General features: G+C 37.0%; 1 protein-coding gene across 1 annotated transcript in view; it reads left to right on the plus strand.

Annotated features, from left to right (window-relative positions):
* Positions 1 to 18191, plus strand: part of LOC148509478 (uncharacterized) — a 621587-nt gene that overhangs the window by 65070 nt on the left and 538326 nt on the right. Inside the window, exons 5-7 of the mRNA XM_088443077.1 lie at positions 1775 to 1906; positions 10826 to 10855; positions 15815 to 15844. Coding sequence (XP_088299203.1) covers positions 1775 to 1906; positions 10826 to 10855; positions 15815 to 15844 — 192 coding nt within the window. The remainder of the gene's footprint in view (positions 1 to 1774; positions 1907 to 10825; positions 10856 to 15814; positions 15845 to 18191) is intronic.

Raw genomic sequence — 18191 nt, forward strand, 5'->3', positions numbered from 1 at the left:
TTTACAATTCTGGAAAAACATCCTATGGACAGATGAGACAAAGATCAACTTGTACCACAGTGATGGGAAGAGAAGAGTATGGAGAAGGAAAGGAACCGCTCATAATCCAAAACATACCTCCTCATCAGTGAAGCATGGTGGTGGTAGTGTCATGGCGTGGGCATTTATGGCTGCCAATGGAACTGGTTCCCTTGTATTTATTGATGATGTGACTGCTGACAAAAGCAGCATAATGAATTCTGAAGTGTTTTGGGCAATATCATATGCTCATATTCAGTCAAATGCTTCAGAACTCATTGGACGGCGCTTCACAGTGCAGATGGACAATGACCCGAAGCATACTGCAAAAGCAACCAAAGAGTTTTTTAAGGCTAAAAAGTGGAATGTTATGCAATGGCCAAGTCAATCCCCTGACCTGAATCCGACTGAGCATGCATTTCACTTGATGAAGACAAAACTGAAGGGAAAATGCTCCAAGAACAAGCAGGAACTGAAGACATTTGCAGTAGAGGCCTGGCAGAGCATCACCGGGGATGAAACCCAGCGTCTGGTGATGTCTATGCATTCCAGAGTTCAGGCTGTAATTGCCCACAAAGGATTTGCAACAAAGTATTAAAAAGTGAAAGTTAGATTGAGGATTGTGTAGTTTGTCCCATTACTTTTGGCCCCTTAAAAAGTGAGAGACACATATAGAAACCGTTGTAATTCCTACACCATTCATCTGATTTTGGATGTAACTACCCTCAAATTAAATCAGAAAGTCTGCAGTTAAAGCACATATTGTTTGTTTCATTTCAAAGCCATTGTGGTGGTGAATAGAGGCCAAAATATGAAAATTGTGTCAATGTCCCAATATTTCTGGACCTGACTATATATATATATATATTAGGGATGTGCAGGCTCGGTTCTACTCGGTTCCGTTCGGTTCTTTTTACCGAATCTTATTGGCTATCCAAAACTCGTGACAGCTGAAACCCAATAAGATCCGGTAAAAAGAACCGAACGGAACCGAGTAGAACCGAGCCTGCACATCCCTAATATATTATATATATATATATATATACACACTTAATTGCGCTGAATAAGACACATTTACATGGACCCACACTTAATGAACTTTGTCAATGTGAAAATGCCCATTGTTGTTACCACATCCCATCTCTACAGTATAACTGTGTGTTCATAATGTTTTCAACTCTGCTATTTGGCAGTGGAATAAGAATAATTCACAAAATAAGCCTCACTAACTGGATAGTGATCAGTTTGTATCATCCCCAAGTTTGCACACAGGGCCATGCATTTTGATGCAGCAGTTTATTTTGTACAGTTACTCTATTACATTTATGTCAAGCTATATTGTCATTAGTTTCCTATGTAGTTCAACATGAAAATTGTTATAAGAACATGGTGAATATATCTGTATTTTAAAATATGGCTGTTACAATAAGTAGTTTAATTGAACTGAAGCTTTGTTCTCCTGAAAATCATTGTCAAAAGTTATCCCAAATCAATTTGGGATTTCTAATTTTACACTGAGTATTTAAAGCAGTGCCAGGCAAGGATAGAGGTACAGTACAGTTCAGTTATGTTTATAGAGTATGGCTCTATTTACAGTGTTTCAAATGAATATCTACACCTAAGAGCCATAAACACTTCCCTATAACTTGAATGATTGACCATAACAAAATAATACAGATAAATGTAATCAAATAATGTACATGATGTATATCAGGATTTTTTACAATTTCTTTTTCATTTTCCAACATGCGCTCAGGAGGTTCACTTGAAAAGCTTAGGAATAACCCGGTGAAAATCATACATGAAGCTGTGGATGAGACCACTGATTGGATATATTCCATATTTTCTACTGTGTCGAACTTAATTTCCTTTGACGATGACCGCAAAGGTATTTGTATATAAACTACAGCAGTTAATTTTTCACATATAATTTTGATACTATCATCTGTTGTGTTATTTTTTCATGCATGTACTGTAATTCCACATAACTATGAATACTTTGTTCATAGTTCGGTTTCTGCTTCAATTTCATGATACTGAGCATGCATATCCTATGCATTGATATACGCAAAATCACAACTAAGTTATGGGATATATAATGTAAGGGAAAGCATGCACTTTTTAAAAATGTATGTTGAATATTCAGATCATGTTTGTAATAATGTATTTGGCAACATGTGTTATATAATGGCAGAACGTGGATAAAAAACAAAAGGCAAAGAGCTCAATTCCCTTTCGTAAAAATTGGAGCACTGATACAGTATAAACCGTGAGGGCAGAATAAGAAACAGAATATTGTAAATTAGTAATGAAGAGGACAAATTAGGTCAAGTTTCCTATCATGAGGCATAGAACTGCACTTTGTTTTTCAAATTAAAGAAATAAAAATTTGATGTCATTTAAATAATTTATAGTTATAATAGTAGGAAAAAATAAGTAGAGTTTTTAAAATGACTTGGATGGAGAGGCTGGCTCAGACCACAGTGTAACATCATTTAGACCCTAGCCAAACCATTTACTGAGGCTCTTAAAATATAATTACAAACTTAATGGGATAGGTACCATCTTAACTAAAATTTTGTAAGCAGTTAATGGGTAATTTAGAGCAGTGGTACCCAAACTTTCTTGAATCTCGACGCCCTAGGCCAAAGGTTTCTTTTTGCGGAATTCAGCAAAAATTATTACATTAAGTAAATTGTGCTTACCTGTCATCCTTGGATCATTTGTATAGTGTTGGACAGCTTTGCGCTTCTGTTTGTCCATATATTTTTTAATTGGCAGCCACCAGCACTGGTTTTGCCTATCAAATCTATCTATACATAGTATAAAATAAAGTCCCTGGTAGGCATCTCTCTGATTTTTGGTCTAATCTTGAGAACCACTGGATGGATTTTGATGTCGTTTTCACTATTCTATAGAGCATTTGTCAAGGAAGATTTAGATGCATGAAGCCTTAATGTGTGACACAAAGGAACTGAGCAGTGATGATTTTAGTAAAGCAAGTCAATGAAAAAACAATCCCTGGTAGGCAACTGACTGTTTGTTTGGACTAAGCTGAAGAATCACTGGACAGATTTTGACGCAGTTTTCACTATTCCATAGAGTATTTGTCGAGGAAGGTTTAGGCGTATAAAACATTAATGTATGACAAAAGGGAGCCAAGCAGTCACGATTTTAGTGAAGGAAGTCAATGAAAAAATGGACGTCTGAGTGCTTTCTTGGCTTACACGTATAGATTAATATTGATTATCCGATTTCTCCAGAAAAATTGATGTAAGCCCTGTTTTTATATGAATACAACATTTTAGTTTTTCCCTTTTATTACTGTTCCTATTTCTCTTATGTGAAAAATGATTATTTAATGTCAAACGAGTCTGCTTTGGCGTGACAATAAATAAAGCATATGAACAGACACTTAACTTGGCTGAAGTTGACCTAAGTGGAGACTGTTTTGCTCATGGATAATTTTTTGTGGCTTTTTTGAGTGTCTCATCAAAACTAAATCTTTTCGTGTTGGCCTCTACAAGGTAATCTTATAAGACCTTATAAGACCTTTAAAAAAAGACTGTATAAGGATAAAAAAAGATCATCATCATAACTTAAAATTTGCTCCCATGCAAAGCTGGGGTGGGTCGCTATTTGACCAGAAATAATTTGATTTGGTCCCAAACCATGAACCCGTGCTACTCCTCCCATGGCACTTAGTTTGAGAAAGTTGGAAGGCTGTTTTTTTTTCTGGACTATAATTCCTCTGATAGTGTATACCAGGGGTCTCTAACCCGTAGCTCGCAAGCTACTGGTGGCTCGCAGTCTCGATTTTGGTAGCTCACCTACTGTAGCTGCAGTACTGCCGAGCAAACTAGGAGGATGTGACCTCTGGCGCGTGTTCCCCCGTGGTGTCGACATTATGGGTGGAGCCACAGGGAAGCACGTCAGGTGATTACCGCAGCTGTACTATCCTGTGGTTCCACCTACAGTGTATACGGTGGAGTGAGGGACTCCCACCAAGCCCTGCCAGAAAATCACACAGCAGCTCTGCCTATACAGTATATTTTGCTCCTCTACTGCACATACCTCCGTTAAGGCGGTAATTAACAGTGAAATGTGCCTGGGCATACATTTTATTTCCAAACTACAACAAAACAATATCACTGTAATAATTAAAGGCATTGTTGTTTTCTATAAAACATTTTTTTTATTTTCATTAAATGACCTTCAATTGTCGTTTAGTAGCTATATTTTCTTTCTACTATCTTTGTAGCTTTTCAAGAGGTTTCATTTGACTAAAGTTGCTCACACCTCAATTAAGGTTTGGTATATACCATATAAACAGTTTTGTATTCTATGGTACAAATTCATTTTAAAATATAAATCTTGGAAATTCTTTGAATTGCAGATGTATTGTATGACAGAAGGATGTGTGCATAGTAGCCATAATGAACTGTTGTGCTGTATCAAACAGCATGTTTGTATGCTCTTCCAGTTTACTAGCATTAGCATATCTCTAATTAAAAGGAAACTATTTTTGAAAAATCTTTGTATGCTTATCATTGTTTATACCGTATGGCTGATTATGTTAGTGGTTCATCTGATTAAATGCAATAGCAGAAATATCTGCTAGTTGGAAATAATCTGAATAAATAGTTTCATATAATGGACAATCTGCATAGATTTTCTGGACTTTTCAGTATAATTTAGAAATTGGTGACTGAGCGTTGACTTATACATCAATTCATGTGGTAAAGCATTAGGTATATGCATCTGGGAATCTTTTATCTTAAACCAGAGAGTGTCTGTGGTAATCATTTACTGTCTTCAGAGATTAGATTTTATAGTGAGCATTTCACTGCAGGTAAACTTGTCAAAGTAATTGAATGTGCAACTAAATCATTTGCGTTAGTGGGGACAGAAGATCAATTGCAATGGATAACTTATAGGAGGGCTTAATAGTTGATAATATGAAATGTGCTTACCTACTCGGTATGTACTTAAATGGACACATAGGAGTATATACAGTATACAAAGGTGAGAGTTTTTAGAAGTGGAGATGTTGCCCATAGCAACCAATAAGATTTAACTTAACATTTAATTAGCACCATCTAGAAGACAATAGATAGAATCTGATTGGTTCCAATGGGCAACATCTATATTTCTAAAAACTCTCAATTTAGTAAATATACCCCTTAATGAGAGTCTATGAGCATGGCATCCATAAAAGAGTAGGCCAGGAATCATTTAGGAACGTTATAGGTTTTATATTCCTGCCCTGACTCCTCTGTAAATCTGTGCTATCCTTTAACTGCTGAGCCATTGATGTTTGTCTTCAACCTTTGCCTGCTTCTGAACCTGCCTTCATCTGTTTATTTTGCACAGCTCAGACCTAGCCTGACTGATTACTCTGTCTGATAGGTACTTATGTTGGCCATTAGCAGTGTCATGCTCGGGATAAACAGTATAAAAAACCAAAGGTGGACTGTGCTGACAAGTATATCGGGTAGTGATTGGATGCAGTTGTGGAGTACAGGGACACTCCTTTGCCTGATTGAGAAGATACAATATATACTGTATATAATTCTCCTATTGCAAACCAAATTTTAGTATATGTAATGATATTAATTAAATTAGGCAATAGTCTAAAATTGGTATTTATTAAATATGACAATAATTAAAACAGGAGTCAATAATCACTGTAGTGTATAAACAACCAAATACTGGTATACAACAATTAAAACAAAGCGCTTGATTTAGCAGTGGATGCAGTACCAATGTTTATGCAGATCCAGCTATTATTTGCCATTGCACATGCGTGTAAGTCGCACTGCACATGCGTTGCGATTGCATTGCAATTATGTACGCACAGAGGATCCTTTTCCAAGGTGAGTGTCATGTGGTCAGTGTTTGGGGGTGGTAACGGCATACTTGCCGACATTCAGCTCCCTCCTTCTGGTTTCTAGTTTACTGGGGGAGTGGTCAGGAGGTTCGGAGGCTTGCCTGCCTTTCTGGGGGGCCGGGAGCGGCACCCGATATTCTGGAGGCTCCCGGCCAAATCGGGAGGGTATGCAAGCCTGGGTAACGGGGAGGTGGTTAAGTAAATGCAGGCATGTCTGACCATTTCAAAGCCGTTTCATGGGCATGCATAAATTAGCCATAGTGATTTGCATTCACAGCAGGAGACCTTTTTGCGTGTGAGGAGAGCTGTAGAGCTTGTGGCTGGTCAGACTTGCTGTACATGCTGCGTAACTGCTTGATGTGCATCAATGGCACCGATGTTTATGCAGAAATGCAACATTGGACGGTTATGAGAATGTCTTTATGTCCACTGTGCTTTGATCTGGTAGCGATTGCAGTTGTCATTGCATTTGTGTCAGCTGCTGAATCAGACCCATAGACAATAATAATGTATACCATAATTATTACCAGTTATTATATAGCGCACACATATTCCGCAGTGCTTTTACAGGGAATATTTGTCCATTCACATCCATCCCTGCCCCAGTGGAGCTTACAATCTAAATTCCCTATCACATGCACACACACTTACACACTAGGGTTAATTTTGTTACGACCCAATTAACCTACCAGTATATAACCTGGTTTACTGTAAATATTTCAAATGTTCCATATTAATCCACCTGGGACATATCTGAAAGTGTAAGATAAGTCCATTGTATCTAGCCAAATTCTAGTATTGTCAGGCTTATACACACTACACACTTCTTCTGTAGCAAGTGTGGTAGGCTAGAAAGGATACTTAAATTAGCTGTAAGCTAGAACATATATATATATATATATATATATTGTATATATATATATATATATATAATATACAGTACTGTGCAAAAGTTTTAGTCAGGTATGGAAAAAATGCAAAGTGAGAATGCTTTAAAAATAGAAGTGTTAATAGTTTATTTTTATGAATTAACAAAATGCAAAGTGAATAAACAGAAGAGAAATCTAAATCAAATCAATATTTGGTATGACAACCCTTTGCCTATAAACCGCATCAATTCTTCTAGGTACATTTGCACACAATTTTTGAAGGAACTTAGCAGGGAGGTTGTTCCAACATCTCGGATAAATAACCACAGATCTTCTGTGGATGTAGGCTTGCTCAAATCCTTCTCTCTCTTCATGTAATCCCAGACAGACTCGATGATGTTGAGATCAGGGCTTTGTGGGGTCCATATCATCACTTCCAGACTCCTTGTTCTTCTTAACAGTGAAGATAGTTCTTAATGTCATTGGCTGTACTGTATGTTTGAGGCTGTTGTTCTGCTGTAGAATAAATGTGGAGCCAATCAGACGCCTCCCTGATGGTATTGCATGATGGATAAGGACCTGCCTGTATTTCTCATAATTGAGGACACCATTAATCCTGACCAAATCCCTAACTCATTTTGCTGAAATGCTGCCCCAAACTTGCAAGAAACCTCTGCCATGTTTTACTGTTGCCTGCAGACACTCATTATTGTATCTCTCTGAGCCCTTCGCAAACTAACTGTCTCCTATTACAGCAAAATATTTCTAATTTTGACTCACCAGTCCAGAGAACCTGGTGCCATTTTTCTGTACCCCAATTCCTATGTTTTCATGCATAATTGAGTCACTTGTACTTATTTCCATGATAAAGGTATGGCTTTTGAAGACCACTTCTGGCCAGACTTCTCCGAACAGTAGATGGGTGTGCCTGGTTCCCACTGGTTTCTGCCAGTTCTGAGCCAAAGGGCTGGAGAGTGGTACAATAATGAGTGTCTGCTGGCAACAGTGAAGCATGGTGGAGGTTCCTTGCAAATTTGGGGCTGCATTTCTGCAAATGGAGTTGGGGATTTGGTCAGGATTAATGGTGTCCTCAATGCTGAGAAATACAGGCAGGTCCTTATCCATCATGCAATACCATCAGGGAGGTGGTTCCAAATTTATTGATTGGTTCCAAATTTATTCTGCAGCAAAACAACCACAGAAACATACAGCCAATGTCATTAAGAACTATCTTCAGTGTAAAGAAATACAAAGGGTCCTGGAAGTGATGATATGGCCCCCACAGAGCCCTGATCTCAACATCATCGAGTCTGTCTGGTATTACATGAAGAGACAGAAGGATATGAGCAAGTCTACATCCACAGAAGATCTGTGGTTATTTCTCCAAGATGTGTGGAACAACCTCCCTGCCAAGTTCCATCAAGAACTGTGTGCAAGTATACCTAGAAGAATTGATGCTATTTTGAAGGCAAAGTGTGGTCACACCAAATATTGATTTGATTTAGATTTCTCTTCTGTTCATTCACTTTGTATGTTGTTAATAGTTTATTTTTTATCAATTAACACGTCTTTGTTTTAAAGCATTCGTACTTTGCAGCATATTTTTCACACCTGCCTAAAACTTTTGCACAGTACTGTATATTTATATATATTCTGTAATAAGCACTCCACAAGCAGCCGCCACTCACTAAAAATATAAGCAACTGCCCATAGTGCCCATCCAGTATAACAACATATATCCACAAAATAGATGGCACTCAGGAACCAGCTAATGAAAATCAATATAATCAAAGCATTTAATGCAGTGTCAACATTTCAAGGCTCTCAGCCTTTCGTCAGGACATACAAAAGTGAACCTACCTTACCCCCTCCTTACAGAATAGACATAGCGTGCAGCCTCCATCTCTGTCAGCAGTAACCCAGGGCGCGGACATCAGGAGGATGACATTGCTGTTGCCTAGGCTACCCACTGGCTTGCACTTCATAGCCGGAAAGCAGTCCCAAGATCACCACTGCGCAGGCGCGCCCTGTCGCAACAGCTGTCCACAGCATCCTGGCACCCCCACAATTGGAGCTGGAGAAGCAAAAGTACAATAGTTTAAACACCCAAGACTGTAGACTAGATAAGAGTAAACAGAAACAATAATAATGTAAGCAATAAATAATATACATCCATAAATAGAAAAGGAAAAGAAAAAAAGAAAAAAGGAAAAAAAGGAAAAAAAAAAAAATTAAGTAAGAAATTATAATAATAAAACTAAACATATTTGAAGCAAAGTAAATAGGTTATTGAATACCCCAAGCTGGCTTTGCCTTTAACATGCTTGCTGTTTTAAAAAAAACGGGAATACTCACATGTATTCCTGCAGCGGCGCCGCCTCACATTTGATTACATTTAGCCCCTTATGTGTCCACCCATGTGCTCATCCATTACTACCATGGCTCCTGGCGGAGATCCAATGATGTCACTGGGGCGACCCGGCACCCACGAACCAGTCATCTCCAGGGAGCATGGTCTGCTATGCATACATAATCACCATGGTGACATACCAAATAGAGGCTTCCATGGATGATGAAATGTGATGAATGTGAAATATGCTTCTCAATAAAAACAAACACAACTGATTAACCATAATAGCCATCACAATGAATCAAAGCAATTCAGTGAGGAACAGTAGTGTAGATAAAAGATCTAACCATATGTACTGCGTAGCGGCATTAATCACAGAAGGGTATTACCCAATATCATCAAGCGGCAGACATACCTATATTATAATGTAAATGATGTATGCAGGGGGAGAAAGAGCATGTATAAACTGCAGATATAAAAAATAATTCAATATCTGCTATATCACAATAAAGAAACTACATAACAGTGATATCCACCAGACATGCCATAGTGTGGGCCAAAAGTGTACTGTCAGCACGACAACAGTGTCCCAGAACTCTATGCAATGAAATAGGCCATAAGATGGCGGTGCTAACAGACCATGCTATCTATGTGGGATCATGATCATTTCTATATGATGAGATATATACAATAACAAGAAGGCAGACGGCACTCGGAGACCTTCAGAATAAATAATGTGCAGACACAGTCTGGGATGATGGCGACATTTCAGAGACAACACTCTTTTATCTAGACAAATAACAAATACATACAAAATACACAATAAAGTCTTTATGAGGACACTGTCAGACATTACATTTAGTTATATCCTAATCACCAATTTGAAACTTGAAATATCATCCAATAAGCCAGTCATTATATAAAAATAAAATTATCAAAATTCTGTAAAAACTGCCGTCACTGTACTATCTCAGTGTTACTTTTTTAAAGTAGCGATCACAACACTATGTAACTTTGGGAATTTGTAACCTTGTATTACCTATACAGCTGTTGTTCTCCTTCTGTATGCAGTTCCTTGTAATTAATTTTATTAGTGGGCCCTATATTCCCCATTTGGACACTGACCAGCTCCATCATTTTGTCATGTAATTTCTATTGTAACTCTAAGGGGAGTGAGAGATAATACAGTAAATTGTACTAATACATATAAATTAAGACTAAAAACAACAAAAATGTCCATTTGAGACACAATTGCATATGATTTGCTGCATGCAATTTTATTTTTTTTGGGGGGAGGGGTGTCTTTGTTTACATATCAAATGATTGCGATAACATACAATAACATTTGATACATTGTGAACTCTGTTTGTATAAATGGCTGCAATAACTCATATGCAGGTGTGAACTAACATTGCATGCTACAATCCTAATAAGTGGGCCATATGTAGCACATTGTTTACCAGTCATGAAAGCTACTGTATCTGATATGTTTTTAATAAAAAAAGTGGTTATTTATTAACAGTGCTTTGTGTAATGCATGCAAAGCTTAATACTATAGGTAAGAAGCAACTGTATGCACCTGTGGGATTCATGTGAAACATATTCTGCTAAAAACAATATGCATCCAATATGTACCTGTCCACAATGTAGTAATGTCCAGCAGGATGTCTCACTGAGTCTTCTTCTATTCCAATTTAGGACATGCAGAACCTCCAGTGACAAAAATAGGTTGGATATTTTCTTATTTCCATTCAATGTCATTTAATGTTACTTGTTCAGTTTTATAGTGTATAAAAAACTGCACCCTACCAATATTTTAAACAGTCACTTAAGTTGTCATAAGCTAGCAAAGTAATGAGAAATAAATAACCCAGAAGTTCCCAAACTCTGCCATTACCGTGCAGTTTTAAGGATATCATGCCCAAAATAACAGGAATCAACATACATAGTAATGGATATATATAGATGTAGAAATTTAGTTTTGTACAGATACCACATTTTTCTTTCATTTGTTGTATAAGGGCCTCACAACATCACTATTTATTGCTGGTACTCTGATAGATAATTCACTACCTTGCATTCCTCAACATACAACTCTGACCCTGGGGAGATATAAAGAGGAGAAGTTTCAAAAAGCAACCAATCAGCTTCTGGTACTTATCTAGCACAGTATTGTACAGTAAATTACACATGCAGATGTTTGCTTTGGGCAAGTACTCCACTTTATCACTTTCCAAGGCTTGATCCATCTCACTTTTATCATATGGGTGGACAGGTTGCTGCCTCCCGTGAAAGCACACTCATCTCCTGAAATACTTTGTGCTACTGTGAACATTCTTATGAACTGATCGACTGCAGGTTGTTCTATCCCATCTCACATGAAGATTGATAATACAACTAAAGTAGTTTGACTCTAGCCAAATGCACCTTAAAATTAGGAAATTGTATAGTATTTACAATACGTGCAAACTAAACAGAACAATATTCCACTATAAGTATTGAACCAAAGTAATTTTAATAAAAGAAAAATATTTAACAGGTTTTACATGTAACAATACAGCAAAATAAAGCATTCACCAATTAATTTTAAACATGGTAATGGAACACTGATTACTGGTATATTCAATTATATTCATGTTTGATCATACATCAAATTGTACAATTAATATCAGTAATGACATTTACCAAATGATCTGTTATCAAGAATGAGTTTTATTTTTCACTTAGAAGAGATTACAAAGGATAGCAGCTGAGTGATAAATGATAGCTAATGAAGATAATATCTTAAGCATGAAAGATGGTGATAATACACCAATGAATCATTTCAATCATCTCGTAATAAAAAAAACAAAGAGTTGATGACTATATATATATATATATATATATATATATATATATATATTATCACAATGGACCGGCACTCCGCTCAAAAAATTGTTAACTTCGCCCGGTGCCCCCACAGAACAACTAGGTATTTTGCAAATGGTGCGGCACTCACGGACAGGAACAATGTCAATGATCAGTGGACACGTCAATAACGTTTCAGTTGCTTTATCCAACTGTCTTCAGAAAGTACTTTCTGAAGACAGTTGGATAAAGCAACTGAAACGTTATTGACATTTCCACTGATCATTGACATTGTTCCTGTCCGTGAGTGCCGCACCATTTGCAAAATATATATATATATATACATATATATCTCAAACAACAAATATCCCTTCTCTGCACTTTTACAAGTGACTGTGATAAAATTAGAATACAATAAAAGCTTGGTAAAACTAAGTGCATTATTTTTTAGGCAGCTCCTCTTGAAGACACTCACCAGTAAGGTTTTAGCAAAGATACAAACAAATTGAAATAGAACCAAGAGGGCGCTCCGAAAAACAGAATATACTGTCAATCCTGACCGAAAAATCCTCAATGGTAACAATGCTAGTCCATAAGACTTATCCTACTGAATTCCATTTTTTTTTGATCAGCGCAAATTTTCCAGAGTTTGATGGTGGTGGAGTTTCCAAATTATTGGATTACTCTTTTATAAATGGAGTCAGTTCTGTGACGTAGGTAATTCCTGTAAAAATACCCTCATATTTAAAATACTTTGCATATTTATTAAAAATGTTTTAATGAAATATGTAGATAGCTGTTTACACACTATTTTCTTGAAAGTGTGTTCACACTTAGTTGGATCTGTCACCCTATGTTCAATCCTACAAGAAGGGTGTGAGCTCTTGACAGAGGTGGCCAAGCCGTATTGAGGACACGCGAGTTCCGTCCTATCAGACTTTATCAGGGGTTGTACTTCAACAGAAAATAAGAAATGAGTTTATCTTATATATAATAAAGTAACTTGTTGACATAAATTATATTCAAAAATACCATTCTAGACATCAGTAACATGACTAAATGAGTACATCCCAATAGTGGATAATAAGATAAAACTTCCAGCTTAAAAACACCTAATGGTAGGGACCTATTCTGAAAATAGTGCACGCACACCATCAATGAATAGGACATCTCATAAAGATAATCATTGAAATAGTTCAACACATACAAGTGAAAATACATGCATACTAATAATAATAAATATTCATTACTTATGTAACAATTAACACATTATAGAACAGACCAAATAGAACAAATTAGTTCCAAATGCTCTAGAGAATTCAGATGACTTACTTTTTAAATGAATGGTTTTCTGTATGGTACAGTCTAACAGCCAGCAATAGAATGGCTAAATGACTATCCAGGCCTCCTTTTATCCCCTCACTGAATGTCTTCATTTCCTCTTCAATCACATTTACTGACATTTACATTTCGATATTTTATTCACAAGACAAAGTTTGTTAACATGCATGGAGTTAAATAGAATATTGTTTGAAGTTTACATAGAGACATAGGCATGCCATTTGTACTGCAGTTTATAACATATTTAGATGCATTTTTTGCATTTGCAGTACTGGAATTACCCTTTAACTTTTTGGTGAAATGTTTAGGTAAAATTATGTTTATCACTAACTGTAATATGTATTTTGTATGAGAGATGCTTTTACAAAAACCAAAACATTTAAATGATATAGGTGAGTCATTTTATGTCTCTATATTAGCCTTGCCTCTTCTCTGCGCCTAGCCAGAAATAATTATGATTGTGGTCTATTGACTAAAGGTGTTGCTTCCTGTGTCTTCATTTCTTTGATAAGTTTCCCAATAAATAGCCATGCAAGGTTTCCTGGTCATGATATAGAGTATGCTTTCATTATTTGAAGGCTAAAATGAATGCTAAAAAATATAAGAAGAAAGGGCCTGATTCATCATTGATCGCAATTGCAATAGCATATGCAGATCAGCCGAGTATGCACCGCAGTGAGTGTGTGCGCATGTCAGGATTGTGATACCTCTGTGATCATGCACACAGACAGAAAGCCATTGCAGACTGCGTGATGGGACATCAGCATTTGGGGGTGGTGACAGGGGAGTGGTCAGAGAAACACAGGTGTGTCTCTCAGTTTGGACGTCGTTTCCTGGGGTGCATAAATTAGCCCCTACGATGGCATTCACAGCTTGAGTACTTACTGCATGTGATGAGAGTTGCAATTTCTGAGTCAGGTTAGAGCTGCTGTAATTCTGCGTGAGGGTCCGTTGTTACTCGATGTTACCAATATATACGTAGGATTGTGGGGTCTTACGGATTTGAGAAAGTGGTAGTGGGCATCTCTATGCCAGGTGAGCAGTTGCAAATATTAGCATATTTTTTCAGCACAACCGCGTGCGTAATCGCAGCTGTGTTCGCAATAGCGATCCATGGTGAATCAGGCCCAAAGTTCACACATGACCCTGAGTTAAAGTTCTCAAGTATGGTCTTCTAGTTCAGTGGAACACTGCTCAGTGTGGATGGATTAATATCTGGGCATCCAGAAGAGAGAGTAAATTAATACAAAGTGAACAACTCAACTAAATTTAGTCCTGAAACAGTTTAGGTGGGGTTCATTGAGGTTATCAACAGCCTGACAGACCCTCCACATACCTAGGTTAGATATAAGACATTATGGGGGAGATCTATCAAACCTTTTAAAGAGGACAAGTGGAAGTGTTGCACATATCAATCAGTCAATTACCTAGTATATTCTTATATTACTTAGATTCTGATTGGTTGCTATGGGTAACAGCTCCACTTGTCCTCTTTAGAATGATTTATACCTTTGCTGAGATAGAAGCAACTATTATCTCCTAGCTACACTGGAATATAATAAGAATAATTGAGTGAACAGGTGTACACGTTTCAACTTTCCAGGCCAAGTCATTGCCAATTGTTGAAACTTGTAGAAATACTCTTAAGGTTGAATGTACTACTTTGGTAAATGGAACAAAAAGAAAAAGAGAATGATTAAATAAATAGTGTGAAATGAGAGGAAACTGACATTATGTTTCTGTCTATGTATAAAGAAATACTATTGTAAAGAATGGTTTCAGGAGGTTGAAAAAGGATTCCTGTCAACATGAAATGACCTATTGTATTCTCTGAAGAAAGATTATTATCTTATGCTCCTGTCACAGTAATGAAGTGGGACCTGTCAGGTGTGAATACAAATATATATTTTTGGTGTGTGTATTTAATAGGCCCCCACATCTTCTAATTTAATATAATGGACTGTGACATCCAATGAAACCCCTTGTCTAAGAAATGTGATCACTCACTTCATTGGCATTTGGATGAAATGCCATTTTATTCACCTATGACATTTTAGAGTGAATATCCATTGACATTGGCTTCAGCAAGGATTGCTTAAAAAATAATCCCCCTTTTAACCAATCACTGAGGGGAAGGACTAAACTTAACAACCTCCTCTTTGTCAATGCTAATGACCACCAACAAGTGATGGAAGTACAAACTGCTAGAGTGTGGCAAGCTCTGGAGGGTCAGCACATCATGTTCGACCTATTAGTAGGCAGGCATTTAGATGAGCTGTGATTTGGTTGGCTCAACACTAATGAATTCTCAGAACCAGATATTTCAAAAAATCTGTAGAATTCAGCTGAAACCTGAACTAAATATGAAACATCCCTATCTAAAATAGTTATTCAAATAATTAGTTAATGTAAGCTTACATATTTACAATGGATATTGCTGCATCTGTATACTTTAAAATGTGCTATATTTTAATGAATGTTTTGGTATAATCATTTCAGGTGTAATACAGGCAACAACACACAGAAAAGGTAATGTTCCTAACTGAATGCATTAGTGAAAATTGTATTTCCTAATTTTCCAATATGTTGGTTAAACTTATACATTTTAATTACTTTGTGTACTCCAAATAATTTTTGCACTGTTTTGAGGACAGGTTATGCTTTATATCTATCTGAAATGCTTGATGTATTTCCTGAAAATGTTTTGCTTATGTAGTTTTGCACCTAAAATAGACTACACAAATAACCCCTTAATGACAGTAATGCCTCATACTACAGCATTATAATTGATGTCATATCAGAGAGTCTCGTCTCTTTTATGATGATGTTACTGGGTTTTGTATGTGGAAGTTACTCTGACGTCAGAGTATTCAGCACAGCATTTTGTAGAGAACACTATGGGATAAAGACCAATATAATAGAATAATGAAGCGCTGTCTCAATGTTTAGAAATGAATCAAAAATGAAATCATAAAATATATGAAATAAGAGTAAAAAAAGTGTATTTCACCAGGAAAACCTAGTGGTATAAAATATACAATACCTAAAAGACTAATCTAAAACATACGTCTGCTATTAAGGCAGATACAATATAGCAGATAATTATGCAGCGGAGACTGACAGTTGTAACTGTGCTGAGATAACAATATGATACATTTATAGCAATATGAAACAGTGACTTTCACCATATAATAATTATTGAAACAATTTGAAACAATAAAACAACACTATGAGATACTGATATTTCCCAGCTATTGTAGTGAAAAATTAGTCTTGTTATTGATTGTTGATTTCAGTCTAAGGCAAGGGCAAATAATTATGCCACTTGGAGAATGTATAAAATGTAAGATAATGTATAAAATGTATGAAATGTAAAATGTCCAACCCCAATTACTGGAGAACTCCAAGGTACAATATAGTTTATGGGTTAGAGAAAACACAGAATATGTCTTAGTACACTAAGGGCTAATTTACAGTTGGGCACATATGTGTTCAGAACCGAGGTAGGGAAAAGACACACATTAAAAAACAGCATATTTATATGTATTTGTTATGACAGGAGCATCTTAGTATGCATCCAGTTTAAAAACAGTATTATTTGTGCTAGATGGCACACGTGTATATCCATGTTTTACAACTATGTAGAGATAGGATAGAGCTGTAGTTTGACAGTGTCTGTAGTACCTGCTAAAGATTCATTACCCCAGTTATGTATGCAGTATAATAATAAACTAATGTGCCATAAATAGGAGAAGGGATATAGTAATGGGATCGACAGCCACCATGTCGACAGTGACAATGTTGATCCCCAATGTAGGTGGTGGCATGTCACAAAGATTAACATGCTACTTACAGCATGTTAACTGAACCAGTATTACAACGGCTAAGATGCTTCACACTTCAGTTTGTCACTCCCTCAGATGGTGTCACATGTGCAGCCTGCACCACCCTAGTGACACTTCTTCCCACTGCCATGACAGTGCCACAAGATGGATCTCTAAATAGACTTATTGTGTGTGACTGCAACAATGCTGCCCATTTTCAACTGAGAGATGCTCATTTCACACAATGAGAGATCTATCCAACATCTATCTCACTCAGAATCACCTGGAGATATACAAAAATTCACTTCTGAGCATGTGAAGTTTGCTGAAACTCTCTGTTTGCAACTGTATATGGAACTATGTCCATCCCATGCCAAATAATGCAATGACATAACAGATAATCTGGATGCAAAATTCAAGGTATCCAAAATAAAAGCAGGATATAATCGGCAAACTCAGTTCACGTAGATCCGTTTCTCGGCGCTCACTGTAGGTACTAGAAGCAATTGATGTGAGTGCTGCAGATCCCTATGTTTAGATGCCCCAATCTAAACTAGTGTGATAACTGACCAATTGAACATAAATGTAAACACAATTTATGTTATAGTAACGATCGCGCTCTCTTTAGTGAATGTTGTAGATGTTGTAGATTGAACCCCACTTGCAGAAAAACTGTGAGTGAAATAATGCAGACTGGATATATACCAAGGGCGATGTAAAGAGTAATTTATTGATGTCACTCGCAGTATAGTGAGGACTAACTGTTTAAAATACATGCATGTGGCAGCTAATAATCGGAGTGTTTTATGCAGGTGAACATATGCAGGTGGTGGGGAGAGATGGGGGGGAGGGGGAATGGACAGGCACTGGACAGATGGATCGTGCAGGGGACAGTAAAGTGACGTGACTAAGTGTGCAGGGGGAGGGCGTTCCGCACCCCACTGCACTGAGCAGCTGATGGTAGTTGTGAGCTGTTAGTATCACAAAGTCAGGGTTGAAGTATAACAAGTCTAGATGACAGTCTTGGTGAGGCCTCATCTTATCTTCTTTCT

The sequence above is a fragment of the Taudactylus pleione genome, unplaced genomic scaffold (genome assembly GCF_031769625.1).
Source record: "Taudactylus pleione unplaced genomic scaffold, aTauple2 ptg000326l, whole genome shotgun sequence".
NCBI classification, from domain to species: domain Eukaryota; kingdom Metazoa; phylum Chordata; class Amphibia; order Anura; family Myobatrachidae; genus Taudactylus; species Taudactylus pleione.